This window comes from Gallus gallus, chromosome 18, assembly GCF_016699485.2.
Source record: "Gallus gallus isolate bGalGal1 chromosome 18, bGalGal1.mat.broiler.GRCg7b, whole genome shotgun sequence".
Taxonomy (NCBI): domain Eukaryota; kingdom Metazoa; phylum Chordata; class Aves; order Galliformes; family Phasianidae; genus Gallus; species Gallus gallus.
In genome coordinates this window covers 1,846,144-1,869,100 of record NC_052549.1, presented here as the reverse complement: position 1 = coordinate 1,869,100, position 22,957 = coordinate 1,846,144, and the positions used below count along the sequence as shown (strand labels likewise).

Below are 22,957 nucleotides of genomic sequence, written 5' to 3'. Positions count from 1 at the left end.
AGCTTGCTAGGAAATGCTGAGCAGCCAGCATCATATCTCCCACCTGCCCCATCTGCTATGCTGACACAGACACACGGAACACGAGGCCAAAAAGCACTGACCCAAAGGCACTGAGGTAGTTTTAAAGCCTGGGCTACCTCTGCTGCAAAACACAATCTAATTATAACAAAAAATCCACATCACTTACCCAGAAGCTGTCCTATCAATAAACCATTGTGCAGTTCCAATTACTGTGCTGTCAATTATGATATCTTCTGCAAGAAGCCTTCCTGTTATAACCTCCATCATTGATACGTGGCTGCTCTTCTCCATCTCCTTTGAAGCCCATTATTATTATTAAGATTCATTTAGGATTCTTAGGATCCTGTAACTCTCTAATAAGGACAAGCTGAGGCAGGTGGGCTGGTGCTAATGTGTTGTGTTGTGCTCACATGTGTCTTTGGTCAGGGCTGAAGGCACATTCACTACTGGCTTCACACATACTATTCACATTTGTTTTAATATTTTGAGTAGGATATGATTTTGGTTTTGGTAGAGCTGCCCTTTAGACCTGCTGATGGTCAGAATAGGAACACTTCTGAAATAAACCCAGTGTTCACTTCTAAGCATTTTTTTCCTGATATTCTGAATGGCTTAAACCGCTGCTCAGCTCATCCCCGTACTCCCTGGGAGGCTGATGGTGCTGCAATCCCCCAGTGCCTGTGGGAGGATTGAGAGGGACAATACAGGACTTGCAGAGAGACCAGTGAAAGATTGAAAATGTTCATTAGCAGTTCCCCAGGGACCTCTCGGCAGCAGCTCAGTGAGGATTTGCTGTGTTTTCAAACAGACAGTCCCCATGAGACCACACAATGCAGACCTGTGCCAGAGATTTGCTCTCAGCTCTGCCCATTTGATCTAAAGCAGCCACAGCTCTCCTGTTGTCTGCAGACCACTGGCAGCAAATTTCTTGCCCCGTGTGCTCTGTGAGAGTTGTCTGCCCGTACCACTCCTCTGCAGATTCAGGCAGTGCACAAACAGTCTATTATGTAGTGCAAAGAAGCACACCAATGCAGAGAAGGTCTCAAGGGAGGAAGTCTCAAAACAGACATGGACAAATTCTCCTGTTCCTGTTCATGCAGGGCCATTGATTTCTCTTGCCACAAAACCGTGCCTCTGCGTGAAAGCCCAGGGATGGCAGCAGCTCCACAAAGCCTGCTGTCCATCAGTACAAGGCACCTCAAAGCTGCCAGCATGGCAGGGTCCCCACTTGCCCTTCCACTACATAGCAGCTGCCTGTGCTAACCCACTATTGCAGGTGGGCAGCCAGCTGCAAAGTGCCCTTCACCTGCAGCAGGAAACCCAGGGTCCCAATGCCTTGCCCTAAGTGTCCAGATGAAGTCATTGACTGACCTCTTTCTGTGTGCATGAGGGCCTTGGCACGGTGTCATATGTTGCCACTGCGTGCTTTGCTGTGTGTCACAGGCTGTTAGCTGGTTATCCAAGCTGTCTGTATGTAACTGTTGAGTCCAGAGTAATTGCTATGACTGATAACAGGAGAGAGTGCTAGTGCTCATTAAAGACAAATTGAGCTGCCTGCTGTGAGCAAAATAGATGCATTTACTGAGGCTTTCTTAGTGCCTGTGTTTACACAGAAACATCCCCTGTCTGTGGGATCTGAAGAGATGTTCTTACTCTAGTCTCCGAGGACCAGGTGGGAAAACAAGGACTGTATGGGGAGGTGGAACACGGGTGGAGCATATCTGAGGAAGCTCAGCCTTCCTTCATGGGGACATGGATAGCTAGCTTTAACAATTAGCCAGCCATGCTAGAAAAGCTTTACCAACAGGGGAATCTGGCAGCCAGCTGTGACTTCGGTGTAATGCCCTTCACTGGCTCAGCCCCCCCATGCTGGTACTTGCTGGATGCAGGTTACTGCAGCTTGGTCATGTCTGCTTGCTCTGCCTCTCTGGGCTGGGCTGTATCGCCATCCACAAAGAACAGCCATCTCAGTGCTACCTTTATGTGCAGGTGAGTGGATGGGGAAACATTACAGCTGTGATTTGGATGGAGAAGAGGAACCAACCTATCTCAGGACATGGCTGAGTTCAGCTGCTGAGCAGGATAAATTTCCTATATGCTCCTTGGGCAGCTTGCTGCTGCAGAATTTGCAAGGCAGAGGCTCGACAAAGCTGAGGTCCTGGTTTGCTGATTGCTGCCCCACACACTGATAGAGGTGTTCTCCTTCCTGCACGCTGGGCAGTCAGTCTCAACCCAGCACAGTTCCCTGGACATCTCCAGATTATTCTTGGCACTCAGATGACTCTGCTGCCAGGTTTTCAACACCGATCCTATGGAGCATCCTTCCACTACACCTTCCCCTCTCTCCCACAGCAGCAGAGAACAGCTTTTCACCCAGGAGAAACAGCAGGAGACATTTGACTGTCAATCACATGGCATTGCATACTGAAATGGAGGAAGGAGACTAGGTGTCTACTGGCAGAGGACACTTGCTGGAGATTTGGCTGTAGAGACGGAGCTGACAGGCTGGACATCTTGTTCAGGAGCCCTGCAGTGTACTGGTCACACATGGCATGTCCAGCTCCCCAAACAGCTGTTGCTGCAGGGCCTCTGATCTAACTCTAACCCCTAATCCTAATCCTAACACCATAAACCTACCCAGAAAGTTAACCCTTACCTTAATAATTTGCTACAGCCATTTGTCTCCAGCAAAGCGTGTGCACTCAGAGATGGCCCTGCCTGCACAAGGCACAGCTTTGTGCTGGCTCCAGCACCAGTTAAGGGCTCATTTTTGCCTTCCCAACAAGTCATCCCAAGCTGTGAATAACCTCAGAAGTGTTTGAAGAACAGGGAGATCTGGGGGCTGCAGCAACCTGCAGCATGCTGGTTAGGACATGGCATTGATGGAATATGGTCAGCAATGGCAATCATTCATCTCCAAGACATGTCAGGCTGCGTTAGGCCTGCTGCCCTTTTTATTGGCCTAACCGTGAGCGCTGAGGGTGACAATTCATGATTTTCACCCGTTCCTGTTAAGGTTTGAATATATTTTCCCAAGGCAGCTTGGTAGCAGATAATTGGGCAGATCAAAGAGCTCAAGAAATGGATTTAGTCAAATGTTGGATTATGTGATTCATCTGCCTTCCACATCACGTATTTTCCCCAAGGTAAATTCAAATTAGCACCTGTTGGAAAGCCTATTAGTCAATGTCCGGGCTCCAGTGCATTGGAATTCAAAGGCTTTCCATTTAGCAGGAGGCAATTTCTCATTGTCTAAGGAGCCAGCAGCCATCTTGTTTGTTGTTAATTAACAAAACCCCTATACGTCCACAGCACACAGTCTTTCCTGATTCAGGCACGGACATCCACACTGCTCTGTGCTGGTGCAGCCTTGCCTTGAGTACTGTGCACAGTTGGGGCACCACAGTATAAGGACATAAACAGCTAGAGGCTGTCCAGAGGTGCGCTATGAAGGTGGGGAAGGGTCTGAGGAAAAGTGTGTGAGGAGTGGCTGAGGTCCCGTGGTTTGCTGGGCCCAGAGCAGAGCAGGCTGAGGGGAGGCCTCACGGTGGCCTACAGCTCTTCACAGGGAGTAGAGGGGCAGCGCTGAGCTCTGGGGACAGCAACAGGGCCTGAGGGAACGGTGTGAGGCTGTGTCAGGGGAGGGCCGAGGGGGGTCAGGGAAAGAGTCTGCCCCAGAGGGTGGTAGGCATGGAACAGCTGCCCAGGGCAGTGGGCACGGCCCCGTGTCGGTGCTCAAGGAGTGCTGGGACACTGCTCTCATATACAGGCCTTGGGTTTTGGGCGGTCCTGTGTGGGGCTGGGGTTTGGACACAGTGATCCTTGTGGGTCTCTTCCAACTTGGGGTGTTCTGTGATTCTGTGATTCCATGATCCATCCTGCTAGGAGAACCTGCTGAAAGACTTGCTGATCTGTTTTGGAAAACAAGGCAGTGCATGCTCAACTCAATGTGCACAAAGTCTGGGAGAGCAGGAGGGAGGATGTGCTATGGGAGCCCGCAGTGTGCCCAGGTGGCCCAGAAGGCCAACGGCATCCTGGGTTGTGTCAGCAGTAGAGCAGCCAGCAGAGCAGGAGGTGATCGTCCTCTGTACTCAGCACTTGTGAGGCTGCACCTCAAATGCTGTGTTCAGTTCTGAGCCCCTCACTGCAAGAAAGACATGGAGGCTTACTGGAATGTGTCCAGTGAAGGGCAATGGAGCTGGAGCACAAGTCTGATGGGCTGAGAGAACTGGGATGGGTCAGTCTGGAGAAGAGGAGGCTCAGGGGGGACCTCATGGCTCTCTCAAACTCCCTGACAGGAGGTTGTGGTGAGGTGGGGGTCGGCCTCTGTTCCAAGGTAACCATGATAGGAGAAGAGGGAATGGCCTTGAGTTGTGCTGCAAGAGATTAGGCTGAATGTTTTGAAGAATTTCTTCTCAGAACAAGTGTTAATGCATTAGAACAGGCTGCTCATGGAAGTGGAGGAGTCACTGCCCCCAGAAGTGTTAGGGACATGGTTTAGCGGGCAATAGTGATGGAATGTGGATGGTTGGATTGGATGATTTTGGAGGTTTTTCCAACCTTAGTAATTGTATGATTATCAGCTGTGAGCATTGGAGGCTGTGGTGATGAACAACGTAGGACAAAGCTTTGAGGGAGCCACCTTCTGTCCTTCGAGTCTGCATCCTGCTCTGCTCTTCTAGCAAAATCAGCTTGGGAAATGTACAGCTCAGTGGAGCTAAAGAAAGTGCCTGGGGAGGATCACACACCCCGCCTCTCGTCCTTTCCTTCCAGCATCTTGCACTGCAGCACACCGGCCAGTTTGGGTTGGGATGAGGAGGCCTTTTGTGCTGTGAGGTGAGGGCGAGTTGGCATCAGAGGGAGAACCACAGGATGGAGCACCGGGGGCTGGACATCCTGCATGACACAGCAAGGACTGCTCCTCAGTCATGGATACAGGCAAGCTGCCAGCTCCACTGCTCCGCAAGACAGAGGGGTAACAGCAGACTGGATCAGACTCAAATACACTGGTTTTAAGGCTGATGAACACAGGCAAGCTGCAGACTACATTTCATATATATACATATACATATATACATTTATTCATTCATTTTTTAATTAAGTGAAGCTACCCGGTGCCATTGCAGAGTTCTGACATGGCTTTGCAGCTGGCACAGCCGTGATTATATCTGACCCCAAAAGCCCCAACATTGACCTGGATTTAGGGGTCAGAGTAGCACTGCAGCTCCGTATGACTCAGCAACAAGAAAGCTGATATTGTTCTTAGACGTAGGAACAGAGGAGAGGGACCGAGGCAGGGAAGAGACTTTAACCTCTGGGGATGACTGTGCTGAGGACAGCGTAGGACACTTTGAAGCAAAGGATTTAAAAGCTTAATCTGTTTAGCTAATTGAAGAGACTTGAAAGGCAATGTGCTCGCAAAATACAGGTAACTTAGTGGGGAAAAACACCAAGTTCTGAAAGGCTCTGCAACATACTGGGAAAGACAATAACCTGACTGATGTCTGGGAGCTGAAGCCAGTTGCTGTCAGACTGGGAAAAAAGTGCAGATCTGCTGGGGAGGACCAACGAAGTACAGAACTGGTGAACTACCTCTCAGCTTCTTCAAGCTGCCACTTTTAGAAAAACAAAACCCCCAGTCTGGTGTGGTTTCATCCATCACACTGCTCTCCAGAGTGATCCCAGCCACAACCCGCTGTGGTAACCAGCCCCTGTGGCATTGTGAAAGCATCTTCAGTTCCCAAATGGTCTTTGCAGAGAGCGAGCGAGCTGTTTGCACTACACCTCTAGCTAACTCACCACCAGGGGTCCATCCATCCACACACACATTTTCCAGTCCAGTCTCCATAAGGGAAAGTTAAAAGATGAGTTAATCTTCTGTGGTTCTTCAGTTCTCCACGTTACACTGACAAAACAATCTTCCTGGAAGACTGAGAGCATTTGCTTGTTGTCTTCTTTCAAGATGGACATGGGCAAGATGCCTCTTGCTTTCTCAATACAACTATTTTGGCTGCCATGAAATCATATATCAAAAAAAGAACTCATATACATATATTTATATATGAACAAAAAGACAGAAGGGTTTAGCACACACGTGAGGATGGGGCTGCAAAGACTATTTGGAGGAACTCCTGCTACTTGACATTAGGATCAGCTCATCATAAGCCCATGAATGAATAAGTGCAGTTGGGTGATGTGTGATGACCAGGGCAGGGAGGCAGCTGTCTTGATACCTCCCACATGACAGCAGTCCTGGCCTATTCCTTAGATGCAGATTTAACCTGAAATCAGATAATCCACTGTGTGCACACAGAGACTGAGAGGGTTGAAGAGATGGCCCCCAGCAAAGCACTTCTCCACTTTCATCCCCTGACAGTGTTAAAAGAGCTTTTTATTTTTTATTTTTTTTTGCTTATCCACACCAATCCATGCCAATTATTCTATTCTTCACCCTATTGGCATTGCTCCCAGATGCAGAGGTCCTCTGAAGTCAAGTATATCCCAGCTGGCAATCAAATGTCTCATTAATTTGTGGAGATGCCTCTTGTTCCATCTCTTGTTCTCAGACACATGTGGCTTACCCTGCTCCTTCTGTCCCACTGGCCCAGCCTGGGTTGACACCAGGTGCTATCATTGACCAGACCAGATGTTCCTAAGCCAAACAAGCTGGGGACAAATGATTCCAGAGAGCAAACTGATAGGGAAGAGAGCCTGACTAGTATGGAAAGAGAGGGGCAGGATCAGGTGTGCTGGTAGGCAAAGCAAGTTGTTGGCTACAAGGTCAAGAGCTCCAGCATGATCTCCAAGCAGAGCCAGGACCAGTACTTCTATGGAATGTTGAAACATCTGCAAGCCAATTACCCTCAAGGCTAATGCACAAGGAGACAGAGTCTGTATCTGTATGATACACGCAGTCTTCTGTCTGTATGCACACAGTCCAGAGCATGGTGGTTTCATCTCTGGGAACAGCCTTGTGAGGTTATTTTAGGCTGAGGGTTAGGATTAAGATTAAGCTAGGGTTAGGAGTTAGGATAAGGGCTTAGTTCTCAGGGTTAGGGTTAAGAGTTTAGGGTTAGAGTTAGGGTTAGAGTTATGTTTAGGGATTAGGCATAGGATTACAGAGTTAAGGGTTAGGGTTAGGGTTATGTTTAGGGTTAAGAGTTAAGATTAGGCTTATCCTTGTTAGGGTTAGGATAGGGTTTGTATTGGGGTTGGAGTTTAGTGTTGGGATATGGTTAGGATAGGGCTAGGCTTAGAGATAGGATTTGTTTTAGGGATAGGGATGAGGACTGGGATAGGGTGGAGTAGGGGTAGGGGTGGGGGGGGCAAGAGTAGGAGTAGGATAAGGTAGGGGTAGGATAGGGGTAGGGTTAGGTTTAGGCTTAGGCTTAAGTTTACAGTTACAGTTAGGATTAGGGTAATGTTTAGGTTAGAGTTTGTGTTGGCTTTAGGGTTAGGTTTAGCATTAGGTTATGTTCAGGGTTTGTGTTAGAGTTAGGAATAGTTTGAGGGTTAGCCTTAGGGTTAGCATCAAGGTTTAGCATTCAGGTTAGTGTTAGGGTTGAGACATGGTTAAGGTTAGGGTTAGCTTTTAGGGATTAGGTGTTAGGAGTTAGGGATAACTCTTATCTACAGTTAGCATCATGGTTTAAGCTTGTGGTTAGGATTGTTTTTAGTTTTGAGGCTTAGGTTGAGGATTAGAGTTATGTTTAGGGTTAGGGCTAGGGTTAGGACTGAGGTTGAAGATTAGTTTTAGACTTAGTTTTAGGGTTAGGGCTAAGATTAGGATTAGGGTTAAACTGCACAGAGGAGATGTCAATCTCTGCTCTTCTTAAACCTACAGGGAAAGGATCACCTCATCTCTGTGCCTGGGATTACTGCTTAACTGTTATCCAAGCATAGTTTAATATAAATGGGTCAGCACTCAGGGATTTTTGTCCGAACCAAACATGCTCTCAGTTAACTGCTGTGTTCCAAATGTCTTCTTTTCCCATCCTGCCAATCAGATGTGTTGCCAGCATTGATCAGCTCTCCTTCCACTGCCAGGGCATGCTGGAAGCACAACTCCTCGTGGAGTCCTTCCTCCCCAAACCTGCCAAGTAGCCATCCCCACCCCCTTGTTCTGCATTTTCTGAACAAAATTTTATTAGCATATTATGCATTATGAAATTAAATGCCTCCTGTGGACTAACTCTATTATATCTGTGCAGTTACCTTTGTCAGCCCAACCAATAACTGCATCATTTATTTGGTTGACAAAACCTATGTCCTATGAAGCTTTGATGACTCACAGTAATTATATTGCTAGCATTTCATTCAGCATTACGTGCATTGCATACAGCCTTTCATTCATACTCCCATTCTAAGCACCTCATCTAGCTGGGTCACCCCGGGTGGTCTTTTCATGACATTCATATGCTTTAGGGCTTTGGAAATTCCCCAGGATTTGAGGAGAGCTCGAATGTGAGCATTGCCTGGGTGAGCAACATCCTCAGCTCTACAGAGGGCCTTGGGAAGGGCAGCTGAGTGTGTTGAGCCCAGTACTAGCACCTGTGTTTTAACATGGAGGGATTCACCTCCCAGTCTCAGAATTTCATCATAACTAGACTTTTGTTCCCATCCATCCAAAGCAGGGATGTGACCACACATTATGGCTCCCTGTAGGCTTCTTCCAAAGGAAATCACAGGATGGGAGAAATGGGAACAGGTAGAAGGAGATGGAATGCGTCTATCTTAATCTTCCTTTGGAAGATGGCCAAGGTGCATATCCAGACCTGGCCCTGCAAACTATCCCAAGTGTCATTGTTTGGATAGAGCCAAAGGACAAATCATCCCAGAGGTGGCTCATGTCTCTGCACAGTCCAGACACCAAGGACTGCAGTCTTCATCTTCATGAATTCTGCCCTTCCTCTGTTTCCATTAGAAGTTTTCACTTCTGCCAGATGTGGGATCTGACCTGCTGGGAAGGGATCCCATTAGTGACTGTTTTTTGCCAGCTATAGGCTTTCTCCCAGTGTCTTCGTTTTCCCTTACCAATTTCCCACATTCCACAATCTAGTTTAGGAAGATCTTTTTTCTCTGTTTCATTTGCTTTGCATTCAGATTTATTTGCAGTTGCTAATGCCATCCATCCACCAAGCTTTTACTGTCACCTTTCTGCTTGTGGGTTTTTGTTTCCAAATACCATTTCTTAAAGGTTGTCTTGTTCTGTTTTCAGGACATGGTGTGGGGCAGGGAGGGACCAGCAGTGCTGCAGAGCAGATGTGGTCTATATGATCTGTCCCTGATTTCCCAGAAGAGAGGTGGTAATAGAGCTGTACAGCTGGCTGAGGAAAGCAGAACTGCCTCTCCAAGCATTGCAGAAAATTAATGAGAGCTCAGCTGGTGGCTCCAGTCTTTACTTTAGGGTACGTGCACTGGTCCTGGCCTGAAAGCATCACACAGCCATGGCTGCCCAAGAGTACCTCTGACCCCACTGGCATAGGGGATGATTTCCCTGGCACCCTCAGCCCTGCAACCTTCTCCATGTGCGGACTCCTCAGCTGAAAAGGGTTTGGGGGAAAGGTCTGCTCTTGCCAGCAAAAAGGTCAGCTGCCTTGAGGGAATTAATTAAGGTTAGCAGCAAATTCGATCCCAGTAGTGGCCAGACCATTGCAGTCCACAGGACCACTGGGGACATGCAGTGCCACAGGCAGAATCCTCACCAGCGACACAACCCCAGCCAGCCTGGTGCCCTGGGGTCTGCATCTGCACTGGCATTTTACCAGCTTGAATCCCTGCTGCCTTTGAGCCTCACCGTTGGTGCAGAGGCTGAGGGTGAAGCATTGCTCTGTCTGCTGCCCACATCTGTCACATGAGTAATCCCACTCAGCTGCTGGAGGTCTGATGTGTATCAAATTGAACACTTCTTTAGGCTCCTCTGTCTTCACCTTATTCCTTTTGAAGGGGGATGTGTACACTGGGGAAAGTGAGGCATGCGTTGTGGTCATCACAGTATAACACGCTCCCTCCTCCTGACTGTAATAGCATGTGTGACAGAGAGGCAGGTCATACCCCATGGCTGTGTGCTGTCCTCTGGCTGGGCAAAGATGCACTGTCCCTGCCTAGCAGGGTGGTGTATAGATGTAGACAGAGTTCAGTCTACCCACCTCCCTAGGAAAGAAAAAGCCCATGGTTACCCCATGGCACATCGTTCCCTCATGGTCCTTCATTCCTCCATGGTCCATAATTTCCCCTATGATCATCATTCTCCCCATAGGCCATCATTCCTGAATAGATCTCATTCTCCCATGGATCATCCCTGCCTCATTTGATTGTGCAGGTAGGACCTCATGGCTCAGAGGATCCAGCTCAGAAGGTCTACCACTATTCTGTGTTTAAAGTGTGGGCGACACACACAGGCTACTGGACAGAGCTTGGACTGGACACTGCCCACAAACCAGGTCTGATCTATGGCCAGAAGAGATGGAGAAAGAGAGGCAAGTAGGAATGGCCTGACTGGGAAGTATCAAGACCACATCCCCCCTCCCATGTGCTGCGTTGCCTCCAAGGAGGGACTGGCGGTGCAGCCATTGAGATACTGGGGGATGCCACCTCCATGTGTGACACAAATGGGGACACCTGCCCAGGAGACTGATTTGATAGTGAAAATATTCAGGTCTGCACAAGGAGAGACAAATCTTACATCCATGTTGTTCAAGTCATCTTAGCATCATAATTATTTCAATTAAAAGATCAATTACATCAGCTCGTCCCTCCTTGGGTGGAGGCATCTCCATATGTTAACCACCAGCACCTTCCCCCAACCCCAGCCTGAAGACCTCCTTTCATCCATGGGAAGGCACTGCATCCATCCATGTGTCAAACTCCTTTCTGAAGGGAGGTAAGCCAGGCTGTGTTCAGTGAGACACCTCTGATAGCAGTGTATTTCTCATTATCTAACCATTTTCCTCCTATTATCTGCTGCTTCTTCCCAATAATAACATTACAGTAATTAATTGAAATGCTTATTAAGTAGACAGCACAGTCAACGTGTAGGCAGTGTCATAACAATCCAGTTCCACAAATAGCACATGGCAATGGCAGATGGGAAAGCAGGGCAGGGTTTCCAAAGATTGTTTTGTTCAGATTTATCCTGTCTCCATTGTGAGAGACAGAGCAGACACATCCAGCCAACTCATCTGCCAGGCAGCAGCTAACTAAACTCTTATTTCACTTCTACAATTATGCATTCGTTGTGTAATTTGCTATGGTGCTTTGAACTCTGCCTGTCTCTTATCATCATTTCCCCATTTATTCAGTCCCACACGTACCAGGTGTTTTGATGACTCTCCAGCATGAGACTGCAGCGGAAATCTCTGTTCAGCAAAGCTGATGACACACCGCATGGCTCGGCTTTGTCTCCAGCAGCAGAGCTGGATGCCCCACCGGTTCCATCTTGGGGGTGTGCTCCAGGTGCCAACAAAGGTGGGTGCAAAACTCACACAGGTTTAGGGCCACTGAGTTCAGGAATTGTGAGTCTTGATGTGGAATTATCAGGAATAAGGGATTTGTCTCTCTCACAGAGCCCAGGGCAGGTGATGGTGTGAGTCCATCGGTTTGGATCATTGCTCTCACCTGTGTCCTGGGCTGGAAAGAGAGTGCTTCACTGAGACCCTGCATGCCCCAGTCTTCCCCAACCCTTTGCCCAAGGCCTGACCTGGAGGTCTGAGTGGGGCAGAAGGTGATACCAGTCCTCCCCTTCTACACCATGTTCATCTCTTGGCTTCTGATGGGACAGGAAGGTCCATTCTGGCTCTTTGGGGCTTTCTGTTCTCTTTGCAGTCCTGATCAGCTCCAAGAGACTGAGTTTGCTTATGGGAAGGGCCATGTTGAGGAAATCTTTGGCCTGCACCCATGTGAACACAGCAGCAGATGCAGTCAGGAAGGAGCTTTCTTCCTGGAGGTCCCACCTTGAGGGCTCATGGCAGTGCTCTCCTGCATCATGCTGGGCCAGGTGGTCTCTGGGCTAAAGGGAAATTCCTGCAGCTTCATCAGATCTGAACAGTGAGTCAGATGGATCCTGGAATTTCTTCCCAGTCTACATCTGGATTATCCCATTTTTATTAAAAATGGGAGCAAGAGTTTTGCAGATGCCGTTCCATGGGATGGAGCATGGTTCAAACATGTTCCTGGGAACAGTCCGTTGCTTGGGCTGCTCTCACAGAGATGTCCCCACATGCACCTTCCTAAGCATCTAAGAGCTTGGAGACCAAAGCTCAAGTTCACATTTCAGCCCAGTGCAATGTCTCAGGCCAGATTCCCATTTGAATCACTCTAAGGGCCAGGGCTTTACAGGGCTGTGGGGCATATGTGCTGGCCAGAACCAAACTGCCATCATGGAGTTACTTTTACTTCATCAAACCTTACACAATACTACAAAGATTATGATTTCTACGAGGCAGCTTTTTCCACTGTGGAACTACGGACCCTGAAATAGCCCTTCCCAGAAACTGGAGGTGCTGCAGTCACTGGAGATACAGAAGCACCCAGTTCTCCATTCCCCAGCTCCTGCCATACTCTTGGGGCCAAGATACTGAAGGTGAAGATGTGGGCTTTCTCCTTATGGCTTTTGTCTCTAGTCAGAATGACTCATGTACAAGTATCCTAAAAGAAAACCTTATAAAGTCTGTATATAGGTAAGTGGGCTGCAAAACCTCCAATAATGTATCTGTAGTCTTAAATAATCCTTCTGCACTAACAGGCACACTCGTGCTCAAATTAGAAGGGCTGCTCATGACTCCATGAATGTCTTCTACAGTCTAAAAGCTTTCTAAATGAGGTACACAACCATTAACAAGGTAAATATATTTGTAGATTTGTTTGGGCAATTACAGGCATTTAAGAAACAATGCATAATAATGGACATGAATCTAATAAGCCATTGCTAATTAAATGTATTAATGTCACTTTATAAAGTGAACGCATCTGGCTGATATGTTAAAGCTGGTTTTGTTCTGTAAATAATTGAGCAGTAATACATGCAGAATTTGCATCACTGGGCATTGCCTGTGCCTGTTAATAGCAGCAATCAATTTGCCAATCGAGGGACCACCAGCCGAGTTCTCCTTTCCTGTGTCTGTTCCACATTTTCCTTTGCTCTCTGGGAAACGGTTGCAGCAGAATGGAGTTGGTTAACCACGACACGAGGCACCATTGCAAGGCATTCACAAAGACTTTGCTTTGAAACGTGCTCTTCTGCAGATTTTAATTTGCAGCAGTTACAACACTCCCAGGCGATGGAAGTCTTTTCTCTGTCCTGGGAGAGCTCATTCAATTTTGGCTGATATTAAGTGTTCAATAGCACAGTTTTCTTTCTTTTACTTTCACCCCCTCGGAAAATGTCAGCAGCCCAGAGTTAACTGATTGACCATGGATGAGGAGCCAGGCCCAAAGCAGCCCCACTGCAATGTGCTGCAGGGATGCACAGGGGGAATGAGGGCTTCACTGGGCACCCCTGGGTATCCACTGCCATGTCATGGGATGTAGGACACGGCTGAACCAGGACAGGGCGAAGGAACAGGAGCTGGCTTTGCATTCAAAATTTGGCACAGTGCAAATGAAAGGACTGTATTTTTTAATCTTATTTTTCCTTGTTAAAAACTGAGGTGTGATTTCTTTATCAGGAGAAGCCCTAGATGTGCACCAGCCTTGATTTTCCCTCTGGCCCATCAGGCCAGTAGCTCCCGTAGCAGCAGGATGAAGAGCTGTGCCCACCCCAGCCAGCACTGCTGAGAACACTGCCATTTGGTGTCATTTGTTCTCTCTGTGGATAAGCACAAAACACTGAAAAGGGATGAAAACAGCTTTGACATCAGACAGGGGTTTTAGCATTGAACAGGAACTGGGGCTATTTGGACTCTGAGGTCACCAGCCATGGCAATGGGCTAAATCCTACACCACTGGGGTGTAGCATAAGTTTGTGTGCACCCAAGTGTCACCTCGCACCCCAGATTCAGGGTATGGAAAGAAACTGTCTCTGGACCTTCCCAGTGAGGTACAACCCTGCAGGATGCTGTGCTCAAGCCAAACCAAAGTCCTATTGCTCCAGACTCCAATGTGCTGCAAACCACAGGTCCTCTAATGTGGGAGGAGCTCACAAATAGAAAAAGCTCACCTTTGACTAATGCATTACTCCTAATGAATAGCCTGGCCAGCTGTAGTTAATTGCCTATTTTAGGCAGATACAGCTGGAAAACCTCACGCCTGTCAGATTTTTTTCTCCCCCCCTGAAGCACCAAATTACTCACTCTCCTCTTGTAGTGTTTTGCAGCCAACTCTTTTCTGTGATGATTTTCAAAGGATGAAGAATGAGCACCCTGGTGACATTTCTAGTATCTATAAATATCTCCCCACTACCCTGCCTGCCCAACTGGTGAATTATGCAGGGAGATATATATAATAAAACAATCGGATCCATTTTGTTGTCAACATCCCATTCTTCAGCCAGTAAGAGAACAGCCCAGGCTGTTGCTCTGCAAAGAGCAAGCAGTGCCTGGAGAACCAGCAAGCTTATCCTTCCCTGTAGGTACAGGGGCATCTCAGAAGGCAACACTGAGCAGAGAGAGGCTCTGCTATGCTGGAAAAAAGAAGAGGGTTTTTAAAAAGAGAGGAAGCAAGGAGTTTAGAACAGAATGGCAGGAAACCCCACATACACGGAGAAGCCTGTGATGAAAGGAGCAGTTAAGTATCAAGGGACCAACCCAGCAAGGCCACCTGGAACACAACGCACATACTGTACATTCCGCTCTTGCTCATATGTGTATCAACTCAGCAGTGCTATATTTATGCAACTAAATCCCCTGTATGGTCAAGTATATGGAGAATGTAATGCACTCAGCTTGCAAAGCTGGGGGAAGTGACCAGTTTTTATCTATGCATCTAATCAGCAGGTTTTAACTTAAATTGGAAGGAATTAATTTAATAGCATAGCTTTCCCTAGCTATCAGACCTCTTCTAGCCAGACACTGGGTACTTGGAGCAGTCTGCAGACCTGGTTATCTCACAGGTTAGGAGTGCCTCTTAAATAGGAAGATTCAGTCAGCTGTCTCCCCTGCATTACAGATGTCTTTTGCTAAGCCCCAACTTGCTGCCTGACAATTAAACTCAGCTCTTGCCAGAAAGGGTCCTCCCCTTTCCTTGCTCCTGAAGGTCACCACTCTCCAGGACTGCAAAGAGAAAGATTTTGCATCTCTGCATTTCCACAGGAAGACATCTGCAACGTTGCTCAGCACGAGTCACTGGGGTACTCCTGCAAAGCCTGCAGACCCCACCCTCCTACAGTGCTCTGGATTGACACTGGATGTCCCCATCAGTGTAAGTCAGTCAGTGAGGTCACCTAAAAGCCTCACCTAATATAAGTTTGATATCAGTTTGATATGAGGCTGTGCGAAACTCAACACTGCCCTCAGAACTGCTGCAGGCTCCGTGCATCCATCCCTTGGTTGCATCTGTGACCAAAGGAAGGCCTTCAAGAAAGGCAAGATGCAACTGCGAGGGGTTGAAGGTGACCAACATGTAGACCATCTCCTTGGCAGCACGTCAAATCATCACACACACGTGCTTCCTCAAACTGCAGTGCATGGGGCTCAGCAGGGGACATCAGTACTGCTGCTTCCCAGCTTTTGGCTTTGTGATTGTCAGGGGGCTGCACACTCACACACCTCCTGAGTGTGCTCTGGCTGAGGAATAGTCTGTTGAAACCTATGGGTCAGAGCCCTCTCTGGAGACCTTTCATTGAAGAGCTCCCGAGTGCTCTTGGAGATGAATGGGCTCAGCCCAGGCATTGGAGGAGCTTATCACAGGATTCCTGGAATGCTGTTCAGGGTGAGCTTGGTGCCATACAGCAGCTCAGAGTGGGCTCAGGAAGATACAGCAAGTAATCCCCAGGTGCCCTCTGTGTACACAAAGCTCTTACCCATCCTCCTCTCAAGATCTCCTCCCAGCACTCCCAGCACTGCACAAGCACTGCTTCTGCATTCCAAGCCAAAAGGACATCACCCCATGGCTCAGTGGGCCTTCATGTGGTGATGGAGCCCAGGCTGCCCCATTAAGAAGTGCAGGAGCTATTATACCTAGGCCTGAACCACTCACTTACCTTCCTCAGTCAGCAGAGGGGAATGAGAACAAGAGAGCCAGGTCTGACCCCTCTTTGCCAACACATGAAGGGTGAGGTGGGAGGGCCAAGTCACCCATGGACTATCAGTATCAGCAGAACTCAAGAAGCCTTCAGGTCTCCTCATGCTGAGGACTCCCACCCCATGAACCCCACAGCTACCTGCAAACAGGATCCTGGGGGTCTCAACGCCACCACAAAGGAACAGAACTGATCAGTGATCATCCCTCTCCCCAGCTGGTGCCAACACCTGAGCCTGCTCAGGGCCAGCTCTGGTGGGCCTCAAGATGTCATGGAGCTCACTGACTCTGGGGATGGGTCTGGACACAGCCAGGAGGGTCAGAGCCTCCCGCAGTCTGTCCATAAGACTGAAACCTGGCAGTCTGGGAGGGGAAGTCTGAGTGATTACATGCATGATGCTGGCTTCCAGGCAATACTAGGACAGGTGCAATGATTTTCATTAGTAAATTTCTATCGTTACAAAGAATTCTTCTTAAATAAACCCCTGTTTATTTGCTCCTATTCAACTCTATTGTTCAATACATTAATCACATTAGATGTTAATATTATTCTCAACAGTTAGAAAATTTACAGGAATATTAGCAAGAAATATCCACCACACCTGCTGGGTTCAGCATTATACATAAAGCAAAGAAATGTTCACATACAGAAATGAACAAAGGCCAAAGAATTTCATATATCACTGAACTACCTATGGATACTGGAGAAGTCCATGGACTTTAAAACTACTTTTGAATCACAACAGAGAAATAAACTTTGAATTCAGATTTGAGCTTAACACTCTCTGGATACAGCAGATTGGGGTGTGGGTTTGGGTCTTTGAGTGCAGGAACTGCAGGACACTGATCCACAGCAGCCAAGAATCTGGGCTAGATGCCACTGCCCTCTCCCAGCTCCCATACAGGCACTACGCAGGCCAAGGGCCCCAGTAGGTGGAGCTGGGAATGGCCTCAGAACATTGTTTCCAAAACTGAGAAAGATATCGTTAGGGATGTTAATTGAGGCTCTCTGCTGGTGAGCCTAGATCTGTAGCAGCAGTGCCACACCAGCAAGCACCCACTTGCACGGGCTTTCTCGAGTTTTAAGGTTAAAAGTCCACACATAAGTTGGTCCCCTTTGGCGTGTTTTGTATACGGGACATGGGTACACACTACGGATATCTTGCTTGTCAGCAGGAATGGCTTTGATGAAAATGACAGGCATGGCCGGGGTTAGTTCCTTCAGCCTGGCATCCGTGATTATCCCGGTCTGCAAAGGAAAGAAGAGGTCTTAGAACGCCAAAATCTTCATCTGCTGTAGTCTGATATGTGTGATCAATGGTGATGGTTATACAAGATGGTCTTAATGGAGATCTCTCTTGAGATCAAGGGGTGGCTGAGCCTATCCGAGGTAAGCAGGGCCTGGACAGGCACCTACCCTGTTTCATTAGAAACTGCCCTCAAGTTTGCTTATTCCAAGAGGAGGAGTATGAACTGATACCTGCTCCCCCCAGGTGTCCAGACCCACAAACACCTCAGCAGAAATTTGTGGGGGTTCCTATCTATGTCAGCGTCCAGCCTAGACACCCCATCCACATCCAGCACCATCGTTCTCGTGCAGCTCTTAGTCAAGTCTTGTCAGTCCAGAACCACCTCATAGGGAATGAGGCTGCCTGGAGGGGCTACAGGAGAGCTGGGGTGGGACTGTGGCAGGGAGTGTAGTGATTGCACAACGGGTAGTGGTTTCAAACTCAAAGAGGGGAGATTTAGGTTGGATGTGAGGAGGAAATTCTTTACCCAGAGTGTAAGGCCCCGGCACTGCTGCCCTGAGAGCTGTGGGTTCCCCATCCCTGGAGGTTCCCAAGGCCATGGATGGGCCCTGGGCAACCTGAGCTGGTGGGGGCAATCAGCCCACAGCAGGGGACTGGAATTGGATGCTTTAAGGTCCCTTCCAACCCAACCATTCTGTGGTGCTGTGATTCTGTAAGCACTGCTTGTGCTTGAACCAGCTGCAGACACCTGAGTGGGGCTCCGGCTGGACTCACCACAGCACCAAGCTTTGAGTGTGACCTGGGATACATCACTGTACTGTGTACTGAGCAGAGGAAGTGATTTATGGGGCCCCGGTGGTACCGCAGGCTTGTTTCCATTCTCGCAGGTGCTCACACCTCCACAGGGGATTCAGATGGACTGTTCCTGAGGGAATATGATCTTAAACAAGCCCACATTATCCTCTCCAAAGCAATGCTCTTGCTCAGCAGGCTGCCCAAGCCGGGAGAAAGATGGTTTGCTGCGAGGGCATGAAATGAGCTGGTTCCGCTAACTCAGGTATCTCTGGCAACTTATGTTTCTCTTTCTGGCAATAAAATGCACTCCACATCAGTCAACTTCCAGGAAAGTCTGCAAAATTGCTTAATGGAGACTAGAGAGAGCAAATGAAAACAAATATAGAAAAGCAAAATAAAACTCAGTGCTAAAACTGCCTCTGTCTGCAGCTTAGCTTCACATATCGTTATTATATCAAATGCTCTCAGATCAGAGTTGTGGGGTGAGATTCAACCTCTCCAACACTTTGCTTAGTTGTGCAAATGAGTGAAGCAAAATAATCCCCCTTGCAATACACCTCAGTTTAATTGTACTAAAACCATCTGTTCTCCTAAGCTAATGACAAACCCAGCTCTGATTTAGGATTTTGTAATTTCCAATGTGCTGAACAAACATTAAATAATTCTTATGATAGCTTGTGAAGGAGCTATTTATCAAGCATTACTATGTGCTCTTAAAATCCACATCTTTCATTTCTGAGGTTGGATTTTGATCAGAACTTTTATTTTACTGATGATAACTCAAATCAAATTTCCAAGATATATTCTACCCATTTCTGGGTTAACAAGATCTGATATCTGCTGGAGGTTTCTCTACGGAACGTATCACCATGTTATGTCTGGGCTGATTTGCATTTGCATTTTTTATCGCTCTCATGATCAGAAATTAATTCCATCCTGAAAGCAATTTTCTCTAACTACTGCCACAGCACACCCAGTAAAATGCCACTGTTCTGTGCTCAGGGAGCTCCGGGTCTCAGCACCTAAAGAAATCCTCACTTCTGTTCTGCTTCTCAACAGGCAGTTTGAAGACTGGACATAATACAGTGCCACACAGCAAAGGGACAAAGGACACAGAAGAGCTGTCTCAAGCCAGGGATGATAACAGATGGAGTCAAGAACACATACAGCAAACCAGAGGCCAACATCCCTTCCCAATCAACTCTTCTTTGAGATGTTCTTAGCACAGGTGCATCTGCACCACTGCTTACTTAAGGACTCTAAGCCACCTGACCTTTCTACATGGCTTGGTTCCCTATCAGAGTTGGCTCTGTCTGCAGGGAAGGGGTCTTATATTGCCAGATGTGACAGCAGTGTAGCCAGAACATCACTCCAAGGTGATCCAGAGACTGGTTTGTGGCTTCCATAGAGATGGGGAATGAGAAGAGCCATCCACGGTGTGTGCAAGGGAGAAGACTTAATGATGCTCTGTTCAGCAAAACCAAATGAGAGATAATTTTTATCCCTGATTAGTTTCAGAACTCAGGCACAGATGAAAAAGCATTGGCCAAATAACTCATTTTTCCAAACAGCTGTAAATAAGGGTTGTCCATGGCACAGCTTGGAGGTGTCTCCTGCACGGCTGCCTTGTACAGTTTTCACTGGAGACCCCAGCTCCAGCTGCACCCTGCTCCGGCTCTCAGCTCACACAGACTTGGGCATTACTGACAGCTGCAGGCAGACGCTCCACATCACATCCCATCTCAGCCCTTCAGGACAAATTTCAGCCTCTGGTGCACAAGATTTGGTGCATTCACTGCCTCTGCAGAAGGTCGAGGCCAGCTGTGATGGCCAGATATTGCAGCACTGGGCTGTATCAGGGCTGAGCTGCACACTGATGCTGTTTTCATCTATATCAGCTTCTGGGAAGCATCTCAGATAAAAAATGAGTGGTGTGCAACTGTTCCCAAAGATGCTGAGCTCCTTCAGCCACCAAATGAATGCACGCTGTGATTATTCCTTGCCACAGAGACTGTCCCTTCTAAGCCCCTCTGCTGGTGCTTTGCATAGGACTGGCCTTACAAAGTCCACGGAACCTGAGAGTGCACTCAACCCCATTGTCAGTGTCACTGATGAAGATATGAAAGAGTATCGGTCCCAGCACTGACCCCTGGGGGACACCATTCGTCACTGATCTCCATCCAGACATGGAACCACTGACCACCACTCTCTGGACTCGATCCCGCAGCCAGTTCTTTGTCCATTGAACACTCCACCCATCAAATCCATCTCTTTCCAATTTGGGGAGAAGGACGTTGTGGGGTACCACTGTCAAAGGCCTTACTGAAGTCCAGATAGATGACATCAGTGGCTCCTCCTTTGTCCATTGATGCACCAATACCATCACAAAAGGGCCATTACATTGGTTAAGCAGGAAATCTCTCCTCACTCAGTGTGGGCCAGGCAAGCCCAAAGGTTGGACCCATGGTCTAGGCAGTGTGGTATGACAGAGGCACAGCATGCTCAGGGCACACACCCAGCACCAAACCCTCCACGGTGGGGAGCAATACTGCCAGGAATCCCAGGGCTTGAGACGAATTGTCTCAGTGCCACCCGTCTAACTATCTCTCACTGAGCCCCACTGACTTTAATGGTGCTACAGCAACAGATCACGCGGACCCAAAATAACCTGCTTGGTTTCATTTCATTTAATAGCTGCCTGCTGTTTAGTAATGAATGTTTTATAAATTTAAGACACCCAAGGGCAAACATAAATGTTTAAATAAATAGAAAAATGTGAGTAGGAGAACACGGAGGGAATTTTCCCCCCTTCTGGAGTCAAAATCTAACTGTGAAATATTATTTTAAAAGTGAAGGTGTTCCCCAGCAGAGTTCCTCTAACCATGACCTGCCATTCCTACCACAGGATTAATTTGGAAGGAGTGTGCAACCCAAAATAACTGTGCAGCAGTTTTAATAATTCTGCATCCATTAATGTATACTGGTGCTCACTGGATCGCAGGTAAAATGAATAGTTCCAAGGGGTGGAAATGATATTTCAGTGTTTGGAGCAACATGTGAAAATATTCTTTTCTTCACTGAAATAAATTGAAGCATGATACCCAGAGATTATGAATGGTTCTATAAATGTAATTGCTCAGTATCTTTCAATCTCAAGGAAAATGTAACCAGAAAAACACATTTAGTAAAGTCTAGATGGCCTCTGAAGAGAAACTGCACTGCTGAAAGCAGTCACCCATACAAGATATTGGAGGGGACAGAGGAGAGAAGCCACGTGCTCCCCAAAAGACTTCTAGCTTTGCACCACTGAAACTTCCCATTCTTCACTTTTATTATCACCTGGGAGAGGTGATAACCTTGGCAGAACCCACTCACTTTCTAGTAATGGTGGTAATGATGGTAATAGGAAACAGAAGTCATTGGAATTTGTTTTTAATGGAGCATTTGACATGCAAGACTGGGATGTCTTTTAAAACTTCTTCTATTCTGCTGTGTCTGGCCAATTTGATCAGTTTAAAATGTTATTTCTTGAGGGTAACTGAAATCCAGTGTTCCCTATAGCAGGGGGCTGTGACCTCCAAGAGTTGCAAGGGTTTTTGTATGGCAGCCACACCAAAGGCGTAAGAAAGGAACGGGCAGGGAGCTGTAGGATCAGGGCTTGGGCAATGGACCAGGCTGGTCCTCACGCTGCTGCAGTGACTTCTGTTGTCAGCAGAGCCAAAACCAACAAGGCAGAAGACCTGACCCTATTACTCATCTTTATGGTAACCTTCTGACAGAGACTTTGGCAATGCTCTTCACTGCCAGTGGCTTTCCAGACCCAAACGTAGATGTTGGGTCCCAGAGAGAAATCATCCTTTGCTTTGCCCTTCCCAGGGATTTGTGATAAAATGCACTGGATGCCATCAGTACTTGAGTTCTACTCACTGCCTAATTTCCTATCCTTCGTGGAAAACTATTGCACAGAGAGAGCTGAAAAATAAATAGAGAGTATTATATTTGAATTGCAGGGCCAGGATGGGATGCAGCATACAACAGGCGTGGTCCCTCTAGTCAGCATCCTACTACTAAGCCCCAGAGCAGATAACAGAGGATCTTCAAGGTTAGGGCTCTGAAGAGCTGCCTCTGAAAGCAAAGCCTGCTCCTGAAAGAGGGCAAACTTGACACAGATAAGTAAGTTCTGGGTGACCCACTTTGATCAGCCCTCACTCTCTCACACATCACTGGCAGCACTGGCTGCCCAGAGGATGAGCTGCATGAATCACTGTCATTTGATTCTCATGCGCAGCACAAATTGGGATTTGTGGTACTAACAGGCCAGGCAATGCAGAGGACCAAGCCCAGTGGGGATTTGTCAGCCTAATGGCTCTCCTAATGGCAAACTGAACTCCTAACAGCTGACAACTGTCAGAAGGGATGACAGGGACAGCTGTGTTCCACTGGGATGCTGCAGCACCAGGCGTGCTCTAAGAAGAGTACTGTAAGCTACGTGGGCAGGAAGCAGCATGTGAGCATACCTCCCTGCGTGTGCTCTCTCCAGGCTCCCCCTCACCCTGGCTGCCCTGGGGCTGGCTGTGTCACAGCTGAAGGGCATTGGGCCACATCCAGAAAAGGGAAGAAAAGCAAGGGGCACCTCTGCTGTCTGCTTGTCCAGGACCTGCCTCTCCCACACCACACTCTGAGCCTGCCTGGATCATGCAGGTTAGAGCTTCGTGACA

At 47.8% G+C, this 22,957-nt stretch overlaps 1 protein-coding gene across 1 annotated transcript in view; it reads right to left on the bottom strand.

Moving 5' to 3' along the window:
- Window positions 1-16,661: 16,661 nt before the first annotated feature.
- Window positions 16,662-22,957, bottom strand: part of DNAH9 (dynein axonemal heavy chain 9) — a 179,819-nt gene continuing 173,523 nt past the window's right edge. The window contains exon 69 of the mRNA XM_415585.8: window positions 16,662-17,443. Within this exon, the coding sequence (XP_415585.6) occupies window positions 17,216-17,443 (228 nt within the window). The 3' untranslated portion in view covers window positions 16,662-17,215. The remainder of the gene's footprint in view (window positions 17,444-22,957) is intronic.